General features: G+C 40.5%; 1 protein-coding gene across 1 annotated transcript; it reads right to left on the bottom strand.

Moving 5' to 3' along the window:
• Positions 1 to 4,181: 4,181 nt before the first annotated feature.
• On the bottom strand, positions 4,182 to 10,331 carry EEF1E1 (eukaryotic translation elongation factor 1 epsilon 1). Its single transcript, XM_060774791.2, has 4 exons — positions 10,187 to 10,331; positions 7,509 to 7,709; positions 5,927 to 6,022; positions 4,182 to 4,873 (listed from the first exon to the last, which is right to left on the bottom strand). The coding sequence occupies exons 1-4, from the start codon at positions 10,292 to 10,294 to the stop codon at positions 4,736 to 4,738; spliced, it is 543 nt and encodes a 180-aa protein (XP_060630774.1). The 5' UTR covers positions 10,295 to 10,331; the 3' UTR covers positions 4,182 to 4,735.
• Between the last annotated feature and the right edge of the window lie 6,160 nt (positions 10,332 to 16,491).

Raw genomic sequence — 16,491 nt, 5'->3', positions numbered from 1 at the left:
CCCGAAAGCACACAAGGATAGAAGTAGGTTACCTTTCCACAAATGCTTTGGGTAGGAAACAGAATTGGACTTTCACATGGAAGAAGAAATTACTTTCATTTCACAAAACAATAATAATAATAATAAAGTTGCCAAAATGTGTAGCTAGAATTGTGTCTGAATGTAGCTAAAAAACAAAATCCAATAATGGAGAAAACAGCAGTTATAACCATTTTGGAATCCAAAGAAGAAATATCTCCTTGACAGAAATTATACAAATAATAATTTAAAATATGTGAAGACAAAAATAGTTTTCTTAGGAAACAGGTGAACAAACCTGGACACAGTGTATTATTTGAGAACACAGAAATGCTGGACCACTCGTATCATGTCAGACTACACAGAGAAGCCATTGAAATCCACAAGCATGTGGACGGTTTCAACAGAAAGGACACAATGAAAATGAACAAAATCTGGCTACCAGTATTAAAAAAACCTCTAAAATCAGGACAGTAAATAAAGAGCAATACTCAAAAAGCAGGGGGAATCCAGACAAGAATCAATCAGGGCCAGCTAACACTCCCAACAAGGATTTTCCCTAAGCAGCAACTAGCAACAGAGGCATGAATGGAGGGCAAAAGAGAGAAACTTGCCAAGAGGAAGGCGCGTCAAGCCAACCCTGACCGGGACCGCCTTCCACCTGATGCCCTCACTGCGGGAGAAGATGCAGATCAAGAATAGGGCTCCACAGTCACCTACGGACCCACCATCAGCACACTGATCTTGGAAGACTATCCTACTCAGACAACAAGGGATCGCCTAAGTAAGTAAGTATCAGATGAGAAACTCCCCACTGGGCATACAGAAGATTAGGTGACTTGGAAGGCATTGAACAGACTATGCTCTGGCACCACAAAATGCTGAGCTAATCTTAAGAAGTGGGGTTACAAAGTGGAGTCCATGACATGCGAGTGTGGAGAAGAGCAAACCAAAGACCACCTACTACAATGCAGTCTGAACTCTGCCACATGCACAATGGAGGGCCTTCTCACAGTGACAACAGAGGCACTCCAAGTGTTCAACTTTGAGTCAAAGGAAATCTAATATCAAGCCAAGTTTCTAACTTTGTTTGTGTGTGTGTTCTTTAATACATTCAAACTGTACCCTCAGTTTGCTTCTGACACAATACATACTGATTTGCCATGCAAACTACGGGAAAAGAGATGCCAATTAAATATGAAAGATCAAAATTAGAATAAAGAACATCAATCTATCTAAATATTGAAGGAAAATGGAAACTTTTAAAGAGGAATCTGTGGCACTAAATCAGTGTTTATACTGCTAGCTATTTGAAATGGGCTGACAAACATGATTCTTCCAAATAGGAAAGTAGTAAGGGTAACAGTGTAGTGCACATTGAACCATATTATATGAAATATATTCAGTATGGCTGGAAATTGTGTGGTCTTCCAGAGGTTCATGAACTATGTCTGTATTTGACCATGCAGGCAGGAACTGATAAAAATTGAGGACATGTTCTCATCATTGTCTGGTACGACAATAGAGCAGCTATGTGACACTGTCAGATAGAGGCCTGGCACAGTGGATTGCATTCATGAAAATAGGTGACAGAAGTAGATAGAACAGGAACTTCAACAGAATAAAATGTTAGAACCTGAAGGAATAAAGTATATATTAAAGAAATTGCATGGTGGAGTTGGGGAATGACTATGATTATGTTCTTTTTCCTAGTAACTTGACTACCCGGAGCCCCCGGTAGCACAGGGGTTAAACCCGGTAGCACAGGTTAAACCCCTGTGCTGGCAGGATTGAAGACCAACAGGTTGGAGGTTCGAGTCTTGGGGGAGCGTGGATGAGCTCCCTTTGTCAGCTCCAGCTCCCCATGTGGGGACATGAGAGTAGCCTTTCACAAGGAAGGTAAAACATCAAAACATCAGGGTGTCCCCTGGGCAATGTCCTTGCAGTTGGCCAATTCTCTCATACCAGAAGCAACTTGAAGTTTCTCAAGTTGCTCCTGACACAACAAAAAAACAAACAAACAAACAAAAACCAAAAACCCTTGACTAGCCCATGTAGATAAAGGAAAAATAAGTTTTTGATACAGCCACTTTAAATTGATCTGCCCATCTATCTACACAAAGTAATTAATATGCACCTTTCAGTTTAACTGAGGTTTTGTGCTCAAGCTTTTATGGACATTGTGTAACTGATAAAGTGGACTGGCTCTATGAAAGCGTATGTTCCAAATTTCTTTTACCACTGGGTTCCTTTATGTTTGTGTTCTGCTAAAACAGCTGAATATAGCCATCTCTTTGAATACTATGAAAGCATGACATCCTGTGCCCTACAGCAACCATCCCTTTTGTCCACAAAACAGCCATACCTTTATTGTGCCCACAAAAAATGCATGAAATACATTATGCAAGTTTTCCTCTTGTGTTTTTCCCCTTCAAAATAATCTTTCCTCCTAATGGCAATTCACTGTCATTCATTGTCCACGTTGACTTCAGCTTCAAATAGTAAATTCAAATCTGTTTATATATATTCATGATTGCTGGAAAGGAAAATGAAGCCAAGAGAGCAAGTTGGAACTCATTTTGTATCGCTTTACTTATGTCATCTTGATATGCAAGCTGTGATTAAGGAATCTTAGTCCAATAATCAAGATAGCTGAAAGGGGGGGGGACTGGTTCACATTCTGACAATTTCTGAATGCTTGTGGGGTGTGGTGTCATCACACCGTATGGCAGAGACATCACATCCTAGAGGTAGAGCAGATAACACTCAGATGTTTGAATGAATTTGGATGCAGCTGTTTTGCTCAATATTAAATGAGCATCCTTATTCAAATAATACTGTGAAAGTACTTTCATAGTCACAGCCATTCGTTTGTGAAGGAGCATAGTTAATAGGGCTATAACATTAATTATACATAGATTAGAAGGGCAAGGAAAGGCAAGGAAACTGAAATATGTTTTCCTTCTTTCTTTGCATCATCAAGTGCAATGACAGAAATGCTTATGAAATGTGGTATTCAGTGTGGGTTCCAGTCCAACTCAGCTATGTATACTTATAAATGTAATTGCATGTGACAAAGTTGAATTCAAACAGATATCAGGCCAGTATGATCTGACCATTCCTTTTGTTAAGTGACTGATAGGTAGAATGAAGGTAACATACCTCCCCATATATCCAATTTGGGCAACATGTGAGTTGTGCAGAAGTGCATTGTCTTGCAGAAGATGAACACCTTTGGTGAGCATGCCACAACTCTCGATTTTGATGGTCTCCCATAATTTCCACAGCAGTGAAGTGTTATATGCCCCAGTGATCATGGTACCCTTTGCTAGGAAATCCATCAATACTCCATGCTGGTCCCAAACTACTGTGAGCATGAGCTTGCCTGCCAAGAGTTGGGCAGGTGCCTTCTCTGGAGATGGCGAGTCATGACGCTTCCATAGCATCGACTGAACTTTACTCTCAGGATCATAGTGATGGACCCAGATTTCACCCTGTGTGATCAGTCTGTTGAAAAAGTTCCCCTGGTTTCCATGACACATTGTCAATAGAGCATGAGAGCATTCAACTCGTTCCAGCTTCTGGAAAGGTGTGAGCAGCAGGGGGACCCAGCGAACTGATACCTTATGCATGTGAGGATGGTCTTGGATGATTTTTCCCCCCCACGTGGAGGTGTCTACAGACAACACCGGCCATTTGGCTTAGAAATGGAGATAAGTACCACCCTACAGAGTCGGACATGACTAGACTTAATGTCAGGGGAAACATTTACTTTTACTACAAACAGAACTTAAAGTAGGATACATTTCTAGTATCAAATATTTAGGGCCACTTATATAAGTGCTGACTCAACTGTGATTCAATCAAAGCCAGAAAATGCAGCATCAGTATTTTGTGTGTATCCTCACCTATGAAAAGATATGCATATCAGTGGGCATGAATTGGGTGTCCAAACAACTTTCACAGGCCCACTGAAACGGAAAGTGATGTTTTGAGAAACTAAAATTCATCTGTATTCACTGAGCTGGGCACTATTTTTCACTGAAAAAAGTTGTTCCACATCCCTTCCCATGACTTTGGAGGAGCTTCTATAGTATAGCAATAAAAGGGTAAAACCAAAGAAATTGGGATTTTTTTTTTAAAAAGGCAAGTAAAAATATCACTTGATTTGCAATATCCACTTTTACAGTTTAATATTCTGTATTCACTTGTACACCCCCAGAAAATAAACTGTAATCAACTTTCAAAATAATTTATCACATAAATATTATTTGCTTCCAATACATCTGTCTTCTCTTTTTCAAAATACTTGGCACAATAGAATGTCCTTGTAACTTTTACAAAACTAGTGTAAACATCCACAGGATAAAATGGGACAATGTACTATATATGGTACAATTCCGACAAACAGGACAGCATGACATCTTTGTAGTAAATTCCTATGTTTCCATACAATAAAAGCTAAGCTCCTCTATATGTCTCTATGATTAAAGCAAATGTTCTACTTTAAGAAGCTTGATTCACATTTTACTTGTTGAAATTTGCCAAACAATTGTTTTAATGAAGTCCATATTTCTAAACAGCTACTCAATGCAATTCTATGACTTTAGGCACCAACTGTTCAGCTTCACATATGGAAATGACAGAAACCAATGCTTGCATGCATTAGTGCTTCCAAAGGACGGTTTTCTTTGCTCCAGAATTCCAAACATGAGACTTAATGTGTATTATAGAGTCTGTTCTTGATAAAGACTATGCTAGACAGATGTTGCCGGATACCTGGGACATGCTGGATATGATTAAACCAACGAGACACATTAAGGTATTTCTCCTTCTCCTGCACAGTAAGGTCAGCCTAAAGAATGGGAAAAAAGATGTGTCATGTCACACAATACAAAATCACCGTTTTCACCTGCTAAATCAAGCCTCAACATTTAAAGTGCATAAGGACTGTTGATTACCGTATATGCTCATGTGCAAATCAACCTCATATGTAAACGGAGGCCAAGTTTGGTGCCAAAATTATGGATTTTGATATGATTCATTGATAACTTGGGGAGCATTCTGTGGACAGGGGAAAGCACCAATGCTGCTTTCAAAGTCTAGATTTCTATGGCTTCCATTCTCCGCTCAGCCCTTCAGAAAGGCCAGAAAAGATATGAAAACAGTGGAAAAAGTAGATGGACTGGTGCTTCTTTTAGGTTCCCTTGCCTTTCACCACTCTATTCAGATAAGGAGATAGTTCCTTTTTTGATAGGCGTTGAATTACAGCGCTCATATTTATGTGTGGATAAGACGACTTAATTTTTTTCTGTTATTTTGACTAACATTTCTAGACTTACACACAAGTATATTGTCTTATTCCAAATAAGGAAGATTCTGCACTGCTTTTCTACCATGATATATTTCTTTCTCCTCTATACAACCATATAATTGAAGTTCTTTTGCTGTTCTGTTTCCATTTTTCTTAGTAAATATGTGATCGCTTCTACTAAGCACAAACCTGGCCAAACCCAAAACCAACCCCATAACTGGCTTAATGAAATGCTTTCACGTCCTTTACATGAAAGTATTATTATTCCATGCTAATTCTACTTACTGAATGTGCAAATGTAATAATGATAGAACATAAAAGCAAGAACAATTTAAAATAGTAAAAAATGCTAAACTGTAAGGGGGGTAGTAATGAATTGTTTCCCCAGGCTTTCATGTACTTTATTTCAATGATTCCCTTCCTATTTCATATTATGAAACATAAGCCTCCTTGTCATGATAGAAAGATTGTCAGAACAAATATACACACGTTTCTCTCTTCTAGACTAACAATGAAAATGCCTCCCAGCAATGAAAATGCCTTCCAATATAACACAAATCTTCCAAGCATATGCTTTAACTAATTTTCACTTACTATGATGTGGTGCAATCCATAGTACAGCAAAATATCTGCTAGGGTAAAATTATTCCCTGTAAAGTAGACTTTGTCTTCAAGGTATGAATTGAGGTCCTACAAGAAAAAAAGAAAGACTTAAATATCAAGGAGAAAGTAATAATAATATAATAATAAATGTTATTTGTTACCTGCCTCTCCTGATGGCTTGGTACAACAAAGTCAAAAATGTATGAATATAAAACATATAAAGCATTGTTCTGACCAATATGTACAAAGAAACGTTTAGAACAGTGATTCTCAATCTGTGGGTCCCCGGCTGTTTTGGCCTACAACTCCCAGAAATCCCAGGGAGTTTACCAGCTGTTAAGATTTGTGGGAGTTGAAGGCCAAAACATCTAGGGAATCACTAGTTTAGAGTCTAGATAAGTTATTTTTTTCAGACTAGAACTCTCAAAATTCCCCACACAGAGCTGTGAATCCAATCAAAGACTTTTTTGAGCTCTCTAAATGTGTTCAGAAATATAACTAGGCAGTTCAATGTGCAAAAAGTGTGTGCATCCTCCCCCCAAATTCTCATCCACTTGGTCAAGTTGTCAGAGAATACCAGAGTTTGCACAACCTTAACAGCCTGAAGGGGGGAAGGCTGGATGGAATATGGAAAGTAGATAGAAGCACCTCATTTCCCCAACAGCCTGTTCTACAGGTCTTCCATGAACTGAAGATACATTAAACATTTAATAGGTATTTAGTACTATCAACAGTCCTTTAAGGATGCAAGGAATACAGTCAGCCCTCCACATTTGCTTGGTTTAGTGGTGCAAAAGTGGAAAAATGTGAATGAAAAAGACATTTTTAAACCCAAGAGACTACCTCCCTAGGAATGTCTAGGTCCTCCAGTACAGCTCTATGGTCAGCTTCCATGGGAAATTTATCAGATTTCTGCCGTGGGACCTAGGGATTCCTAGAGCAGTGGTCTCCCAGGTCCCGCAACACAACTCTATTCCTATGCTCTATATAGTTGTCTCCAGTCCTTGTTTTTCCAACAGATTATTCATAAAATCAATACTTTCCTTAGTATAAAAATCAGAGCATTCTGTTCCTGACCCATGTAGTATTTGTCTGTATTTTTCATTAATTTTAGAAATTGTGATGGCCAGAATTTTAATTATTTTAAAAGAATGTGTATGTAATAACGCACTGAGTTTTGTTAGCTTTAGAAAAATTCTTTAATATAATTAGTTTCAAAACAAAATACAGCATGCGTCAGTCTGAACTGAGCCCATTTTGTTACTGTAACTCATATGCCAAATAAATAAACAGATTCTCACCAAGCTATCTCAATGCCATTTTTATTGTACCGTGCTCTCACGTGTTGATAAGTGCAGGGCAAATGTAAATTATTGATACGCTTAAAGGAAAGCGCATGTGCTACTTCAACAAAAACAATTTCCATTACTAGAACAGCAGCTTCTAACTGTGGCATGCCATATACTGTTCATTTGAGAAGCTCACAAGCATGAAATGAGGGGAGACGCCAAATCCTTATTGCAGAATATCTACCATATGAAATTATTTTATTACTAAATTGTTAACATCTTACCTTCAGAATGGTTCTAATTTGTTCTTTACTGGACTGCTTATCTACTTGTGTTACTCTGTATTCGAGCCACTGCTGAACCACGGCTTTCTCTTCTGCAGTTCTTCCCAACAGTTGATCCTTCTTGGCTTGCTTTACCAGATGGATGGCAATGGTTGTCAGTCCGGTCAAACTGGGCCCACTGTTCATCTGCAGGACAGGTGTCTAGACAGAGATGAGATTCAGGCTGAGTGAGTAGTTCTGACACTGAACTGCAGTTAAACATAATCAAGCTCCACTGTATAAAGGTGGACGATTTCTTGGAAATTAACTCAATTTTAACAACAAATTTACCTTACTTTCTAACCAGTGTGCCTATGTCAAGACAATTATCTTGACTGTAGAAAAAGCATGCCTTTATGATACTTCTTTATGCACAGTACCTACTTTCAAAGTAATTGTTATACTCCAGAAACTTTGTTTTTCTGGCTGCTACAAACTATGTTGAATTGGTTGAGACTCAAGATATCAATTGAAAAACTATAGCAAAATGTGCTGCAGGATGTCTCGCAAAAAAGTGTTTGCAGTTTAATAAACGTTTCCCATGTTTTTATGATAGAAACAATAAGGAAATGACATTTATAACCCAGGAACAAAAATCATGTTACATTGTATTATTCAACAACTGATTTTAAAAGAAAACTCCAGTCCACACTGGCTATAGAATGCCATTTCAAACTGTAGATGTGACCAAAGATAGCATAGCAACTCTTGTGGGCATTGTTAGAAACTTGTCCTAGTATGAATCCTTGAACATGTGGAAGTTGGAAAGACTTTTAAAAAATGCTTTGCAACTAAAGATCTGCAACAAGCACTTGTAAACAAGATATACTTTTTTTCCTTAAATGCAAGAGGTTCTACTCCATCCATAGACAGACATGCAAAACCCCTGCCCGCTTAAAGAAGTCTAATTTTAAGACCAATGTTTCTGCTTCCTCAAAGGGTGTCGGACTCTCTTTCATTGGATGAGAGGTGTGTGCGGACATTTTTCAGAGGTGCTTCAGTTGTGTCTTCCAGTATGACCATGATTTGGACTAAATCTTTTCATTCTGAAAGTATTTTGGGTTTAGGGATGTGAGAAGTTAAAGGACTATCTCTGGTACCACAAGATGCAGAGCCAATCTTAAGAAATGGAGCTATAAAGTGGAGTCCACGACATGCCAGTGTGGAGAAGAGCAAACCACATACCACCTACTACAATGCAGTCTGAGCCCTGCCACATGCACAATAGAGGACCTTCTCAAAGTGACACCAGAGGCACTCCAAGTGGTCGGCTTTGAGTCAAATGAAATCTAGTATAAAGCCAAGTTTTTAACTTTGTGTGTTTTTAATACAAACTGTACCCTCAATTTGCTTCTGACAAAATACATACTGATTCGCCAGCCACACCTTCTTACAACGACATCTCAGGCATTCGAAGTGGCCAGCTTTTGGTCACTGGAAATTTAGTATAATGCCAAGTTTTAAACTTTGTAATTTTCTCTACAAATTATAACTGTATTCTCAATTCGCTTCTGACACAATAAATAAATAGGACAGCTCCCATCAGCCTGAAGTTGCAGGGAGTGATGAGGAGCATGGAAAGCCATGAACATATGGATACATACATCCACACATATCTCTGGTCGGTATGAAGAAGAAAACCACTCTGGTAAAGTAAACTGAGAAGAACGTAGCTGCATGCTGTTTAAAAATGAAAAAGACTCAATATCCGCTGTGGCTCCCTGTCTTTGGAACTCACTACCTGGTGAGATTAGGCAAGTTCCCTCCTTAGCAGTCTTCAAGAAAAATCTGAAAACCTGGCTTTTCCGATGTGCCTTTAGAGAGTGACCATCCATACCATTTGTGTAGTAGCCCCTATGACACAATTTCCCCCTTTTTAAACTGAAAGCCTTACCCCACGGTTTGGTTTTCTTGCCCCCCCCCCATTTACTATTTTCCTATTCCTACCTCACCCAGGGTTTTATCATTTTATCTTGTCCATTTGGCCTGCCCATCCTGTTCAATTTTATATTGTGTGAATTTGTTTTATTATTTCATTTGGTATTGTAACTTATTTTCTGGTGCATTTTGTTTTTGTATTATGTATTTTACTGTGTTGCACTGTATTTTTAAAGGGGCTTGGCCTCATGTTAGCAGTCATTGGGGAGATGGTGGCGGGGTATAAATAAAGATTATTATTATTATAATTAAAATGTGAAAAATCACACAAAAAAGGGACAACTCTTGGGGAAAACTGTATTATACTGTGGGGCCCTGGCATCCACTGGAATTTGGTCCCAGGATCCCTAAAATTCGTCCTATTACATAGAGTGGGGCAGTAAAATAGAACAGAATCACAGAGTTGGAAGAGAGCACATGGGCCATCTAGTCCATCCCCCTGCCACGTCCCTTATGGAAAATAGCAAAAATCAAGGTTTCTTTTTTGGATGGATGTGGTCAGGACATGAAGGGTGGTGTGCAGGACCCTTGGGAACAAAGGATCAGCTGTAAAAAAACAATCTAAAGAGAAAGGCCACGAAAACGAGCCTCAAATCCAGAAAATGAAGCATCCCAGGGGAAAAGCCAGCCGGGGGATGTCCGCGCATGCGCACAGTGAGCCTCCCACTCCCCTCTGCCCCCCGCAGCCGCTGGGCCTTCACCTTCCGCTCGCCTTGCCCGCTGTATTTGTTGCCCTTCTTGAGGCCCAGGGACTTCTCCAGCAGGCCCAGCTCCTCCACGCCCTGACAGGGCCCGCTGGCCGCCGCCATCTTGGCCAAAAGAGAGAGAGAGGGACGGGAGGCGGGGCTTGCGCGCCCTCAAAGAAAGGCGGGGCCTCAGGGGGAGAGGGGGCGGGGCCTCAGAGAGAGTGGGCGAGGCCACTGCCTGACAGTCTGTTCTCCACAAGCAGTACAACAGGCTTCTCCAACAGCGCCTCCCCAGCTCTTTGGGCCTCCATCTCCCAGAAGCCCTTGCCAGCTTGTTCAATGGCCAGGAATTCTGGGAGTTGGAGGCCAAACGACTGGAGGGCCGCAGTTGGAGGAGGACTGCATTCAGAGACACAAGCCTTGTTCCTCATTTCAGGTCTCATGCTGTGGCTTCTGGTGATCACAAATCAACTGATGTATTTTTATTAGCGCCCTCCTCATTCGCTTGGATTAAAAGCCATGGAAGTACATACATGCCAATAAAGGAATGGGTTGTTGTAGGTTTTTCAGGCTATATGACCATGTTCTAGAAGCATTCTCTCCTGACGTTTCGCCTACATCTATGGTAGGCATCCTCAGAGGTTGGGAAGACCTCACAACCTCTGAGGATGCCTGCTATAGATGCAGGCGAAGTGTCAGGAGAGAATGCTTCTAGAACAGGGATCCTCAAACTTTTTAAACAGAGGGCCCGGTCACAGTCCGTCAAACTGTTGGAGGGCCGGATTAAAATTTGAGAAAAAAAAATGAATTCCTATGCACACTGCACATATCTTATTTGTAATGCAAAAAACACTTAAAACCAATGCAATAATTAAAATGAAGAATAGTTTTAACAAATATAAACTTATTAGTATTTCAATGGGAAGTGTGAGCCTGCTTTTGGCTGATGAGATAGGATTGTTGTTGTGTGCTTTCAAGTTGTTTTAGACTTAGGTTGACACCAAGTGAGGGTCGGGAAAATGACCTTGGAGGGCCATATCTGGCCCCCGGGCCTTAGTTTAAGGACCTCTGTTCTAGAACTTGGCCATATAACCCGAAAAACCTACAACAACCCAGTGATTCCGGCCATGGAAGTCTTTGACAATAAAATAATGGCATTTTTTTCAATCTAGAAATTTCTAAGTCTTCCAGCAGGACAGCTGATTCCACTATGTAACAAGATTTTTTCTTCCTGGGCTATAAATTTCCTAATTGATTCTATCACTAAAACATGGGGAAAAAATTAAACTGTAAATGCTTTCTTTTTGCGGGACATTCTGCTGCACATATTGCTATATTTTTTTCAGTGAAGATCTCGTAGAATCTCAACCAATTCAACACAGTTTGTGGCAGCCACAAAAATGTCAATGTATGTGGCCAGTGCAGACTCGGATAATGCAGTTTAACTGCATTATATGTCTAGACCAGTGGTTTTCAACCAGCCAATCCCTCTCCAATGCAGCTTAATGGTGTAACATTAGAAAATGTTGACCATTTCCGCTACGTTAGCAGCCACCTCTCCACCAAAGTCAACATTGACACTGAAATACAACACCGCCTGAGCTCTACGAGTGCAGCATTTTTCCGAATGAAGCACAGAGTATTTGAGGACCGGGACATCCGTAGGGATACCAAGGAGCTTGTTTATAAAGCCGTTGTCCTCTCAACTCTGCTATATGCCTGTGAAACGTGGACTGTCTACAGACGTCACATGCAACTCCTGGAACGATTCCATCAGCGCTGCCTCTGGAAAGTCCTGCAAATCTCTCGGGAAGACAAGTGGACAAATGTCAGTGTGCTAGAAGAAGCCGAGACCACCAGCATTGAAGCAATGGTCCTCCGCCATCAACTCCGCTGGACCGGCCATGTTGTCCGGATGCCTGACCACCGTCTCCCAAAGCAGTTGCTCTACTCTGAACTCAGGAATGGAAAACGGAACGTTGGTGGACAGGAAAAGAGATTTAAAGATGGGCTCAAAGCCAACCTAAAAATCTCTGGCATAGACACTGAGAACTGGGAAGCCCTGGCCCTTGAGCGCTCCAGTTGGAGGTCAACTGTGACCAGCAGTGCTGCAGAATTTGAAGAGGTACATGTAGAGGTGTGGTGGTTCTCATGAAACTTTTCCTTGATTTGAGTCTACTGGGAAGAGGCGGATAGCCATACAGTGGGTGGCTTTCACAGCGTTCAACCTTATTTCTCTTGCTATTGGCAGCAACTTCCTGTCGCACATGTGGGGTGGGGGTTGGGGTGGGAAGCAGTGTCAGCTAGCTTATATCAACAGCTATAGGTTTAAGACATCCTGTGATTATTCTACATGTCTCATTCAGTGCTATATTCATCTCATTTTGGATTGTAAAGATTTGCCATTTACAAGAAACATTACCCAGTGGACACTCAACTGTATTTACTCAGTCTTCGAAGAGGCTCTTTCTGTGTCCCCCATAAAAACAATTTAATTGGAGTGATAATTATCAAGAATGTTAAATGATTTTTTGTTTAATGGAAGGGTTTACAAAATCCTGGATTTATAAAGGTTGTGAGCAAAGTGAACCACATTTATAACGCTCCTTAACCACCGCTGACCTTACTGCATTAAGAAAATAAATAATTGTCTACAAATTGGTCACAATCGTTTATATTTGTGGGGTATGCATCTGAGGTTGCTCGGTAGCAGGCCCATAGCTGGGGGGGGGGGGGGCGTTGAGGGGCTTCAGTGCTCCCGAAATTCTCAGGGTGTTTTGCGAGAAGGCCTTACTGGTACATTATTTAAACTGTTATGTTTATTCATATCATGATCTCATTACCATGCTCAATATATCTCATATGCATGGGGGTATTGGGGTAATGATACAAAAGGTTTGCTAGGATAGATCCTGAGCGCCCCCCCCCCCCCGAATCAAACTCAGCCCCCCCTCCCCCGAATCAAAATCCTGGCTACAGGCCTGCTCAGTAGTTATCGTATATTTGTATCCTTGGCATTTTAATCTGAAGCTATAAAATGCTATGCTATGCTCTACAGTCCAAATTCTAGTCTACATACAACTGAAGATCTGGGGCCCATCCATAAAGTCATATAACCCAGAATATCAAGGTAGAAAATCCCACAATATCTGCATTGAACTGGGTTATCTGAGTCCACACTGCCATATATTCTAGTTCAAAGCGAATAATGTGAGGTTTTATTCAGCTGTGTGGAAGGGGCCCTGGACCAAAGAAGAGCAAACTCCAAGGACCAATTTCCTACCCTGGGGTGTGCCAGGTGTCTCCTGCAAAATTAAAACAAGTAGAAAATGAAGAAAAATTGAGAGAAATCTAATGTTGGTTTTCTTTAAATGCTTTTTTTTTTTTAAAGTATCAAATCTAGGTTTGCATATTCTGAAGGCACCAGATCCCATCTTATCTTGGAAGTCAAGCAGAGTCAGGCCTGGGAGTTGAAAAGAAATTACTAAAGAATTCTAGGTGCTCTAGATGACATTTCAGAGGAGGGAACTGACTGAATCACCTCTTAGTATTCTTTTCCTAGAAAAACCCTATGAAATTCAGGGGGCTGTCATAAGCCAACAAATCATTTGAATATTCACATATATAGAGTGGGCTAGTCCTTATTTAGGAGAACAGCTCTTATTGGAGGCTTTCAAGAACACCTTTTCAGTTTTTTTGGAGGGAATACAAAAAAATCAGAGGGATTAAGTAGTCCAGAGCTGGGGTGGGATGGGTGTGTGCGTGTGGACTTTTTTTCAGCCTTGAGGGCTGCAAATGACCAGTCTGAGAATTGTATTGTCGAAGGCTTTCATGGCTGGAATCACTAGGTTCTTGTGGGTTTTTTCGGGCTATGGAGCCATGTTCTAGAGGCATTTCTCCTGACGTTTCGCCTGCATCTATGGCAAGCTTCCTCAGAGGTTGAGAAGGTCTGTTGGAACATGAAAGGCACTGCAGACTACTTCAACCAGAGAAGTCAGCCATAGCAGAGCACCTGATGGACCAGCCTGGACACAGCATATTATTTGAGAACACAGAAATGCTGGACCACACCAACAACCACCATGTCAGACTACACAGAGAAGCCATTGAAATCCACAAGCATGTGGACAATTTCAACAGAAAGGAAGAGACCATGAAAATGAACAAAATCTGGCTACCAGTATTAAAAAACTCTAAAATTATAACAGCTAAACAACAGAGAGGAAAAAACCAGGCACAGATTAACACCTCCCAGCAACAGATTTTCCCAGACTCAGGCAGGCCTTCAAATGCTAATGAAGGTGATCAGCTAAACATTCACACCTAACTGCAGCAGGGAAGAGCTCCTTGCCCCACCCCAGCCATTCCACAGATATATAAACCCATTTTCCCTACTTCCAACAGACCTTCTCAACCTCTGAGGATGCTTGCCATAGATGCAGGCGAAACGTCAGGAGAAATGCCTCTAGAACATGGCTCCATAGCCCGAAAAAACCCACAAGAACCTAGTCTGAGAATTGTAGTTAGTGACTATCTGTTTTGGATGGGGTTATACCCCCCCTCCCCCAAGACTGTGTTTGCTACTTGGCAATGCTCCTGGATCTCTCTCTCCAAATGTCAGTCCAGGTAGATGCAACGGTCAGGGGTGATTATTACCATCTTTGGCTGATACGCCAGCTGTTCCCCTTCCTAGAACTGGAGGACCTAAACCTGGTAGTGCACACAGTGGTAGCCTCAAGGCTGGACTTCTGCACTGTACTTTCAATTGGGCTACCTCTGTGCAAATTTTGAAAAGTCCAATTAGTTAAAAATACGCCAGTCAGATTAGTTACAGGAATATCTCGTTGTGAGCACATCACACCCATACAGAAACGACAGCATTGGTAGAAGGAACTAAATAACAACATGCGTGTTAAGGATGAGGATGATGCAGTGAGTCAATAGTGTAATAATATTGTTTAATACAGTTTAAAAGGCGGTTTTCCGCAATTAAATAGTCTAAAATGTTAATCCATCATACCGTTGTAGTATAATGTCGGATTGCTTTTAAATATCTTTGTTCTGTAAATTTCAATATAGAAATATGTTTTAATATGTATCTTTTATAGAAATAAATTTTAATATGTGTATTTATAGAATCTTTACAATGTTTATGTGTTTTAACTATGTTGCCACGAGGAGAGGCAGGCAAGATAGATAATGAATGTTGCAATCCCAGGTGACAGCAGGTTTGAAGAGAAATAACTGGAAAAGCTGACATGATATGAGGATTTAAAGATCGAATTGCAAAGACTGGCACAAGCCAGTCAAGGTGGTCCCAGTGGTGATCAGCACACTGGGTGCAGTGCCTAAAGACCTTGGCCTGCACTTAAACACAATTGCTGACAAAATTACCTTCTGCCAGTTGCAGAAGACTACCTTACTGGGATCTACACACATTATACACCAATACATCACACAGTCCTTGGGAAGTGTCTGACATGTGATCCAAAGCAACAGCCAACAGAGTGATCTTGTCTGATGTGGACTTATCTTGTTCCATTTCAAATGATAATAATAAAATATATTTTATACAATAAATGGGGAGTCTTGCCAACACCTCCTGATAGTACAGGATAGAACCCAATGGCATATCCTAATTAATCTAATTGCTATGTTTGACAGGGTGGTGACTATATTATGGGTTCTTACTGTTCGCATAAGAGGTACAGGGTAATTATCTAATACAAAAAGAGTCTTTATCAGTGTTATTTTGTAACCTTGACTAATATGTGATTTTCCCTTCATATGTTTTTGGTACCGGCAGTCAAAAGCCTTGTGGAGATGCCTTCCACTGTAGTTCTATTTCTTGGAGTACTTCCACCATTAAAAACACAATCCACTCTTTGTGCAATGAATCCTTGTTTTGATCTTCAAAATATGTATCTACAAAGATTTTGCTCTTAGCTTTTTTTTGGCCTTTGCTTAATTTTTCTGTTAAGAAGATTAATTGTTACAAATAACTGGTAATGAAATAAAACACACTCACCAATATGCACACATGTGCTCCTGAAATCTGTGTCCAAATGCTCCACAGATTCCAGTGTAGGCAAATTTGGATTAATCTATATTATCAGTAATTTAGCATGCAGCCCAGAAATGTTCCAGTTAAGCATAGATTTGACATTTTTCTGCAGTATGGTACAGTATGGTACAGTACAGCATATCAGAGTTGTGCGCAGAACTGTTTTTCTTCTTTTAATCTTTTTTGTTACTTTTGTTACTTTTGTTACCTTCGGGAACACGTAATGAGAAGGCCCATCCTGGTACAAAAATCAGCT

This window comes from Anolis sagrei, chromosome 4, assembly GCF_037176765.1.
Source record: "Anolis sagrei isolate rAnoSag1 chromosome 4, rAnoSag1.mat, whole genome shotgun sequence".
Classification (NCBI taxonomy): Eukaryota; Metazoa; Chordata; class Lepidosauria; order Squamata; family Dactyloidae; genus Anolis; species Anolis sagrei.
The sequence above is the reverse complement of the archived record's forward strand: the minus strand, read 5'-3'. Positions and strand labels throughout refer to the sequence as shown.

Bases quoted from the DNA above. Each gene is read 5' to 3' on its own strand.
- EEF1E1 (XM_060774791.2), bottom strand. From the start codon at position 10,294: ATGGCGGCGGCCAGCGGGCCCTGTCAGGGCGTGGAGGAGCTGGGCCTG. The intron at 6,023-7,508 runs GTAAGATGTTAA...TTTTTCTTGTAG, and splicing joins AAATTAGAACCATTCTGAAG to GACCTCAATTCATACCTTGA. The intron at 4,874-5,926 runs GTAAGTGAAAAT...CCCATTCTTTAG, and splicing joins ATGGATTGCACCACATCATA to GCTGACCTTACTGTGCAGGA.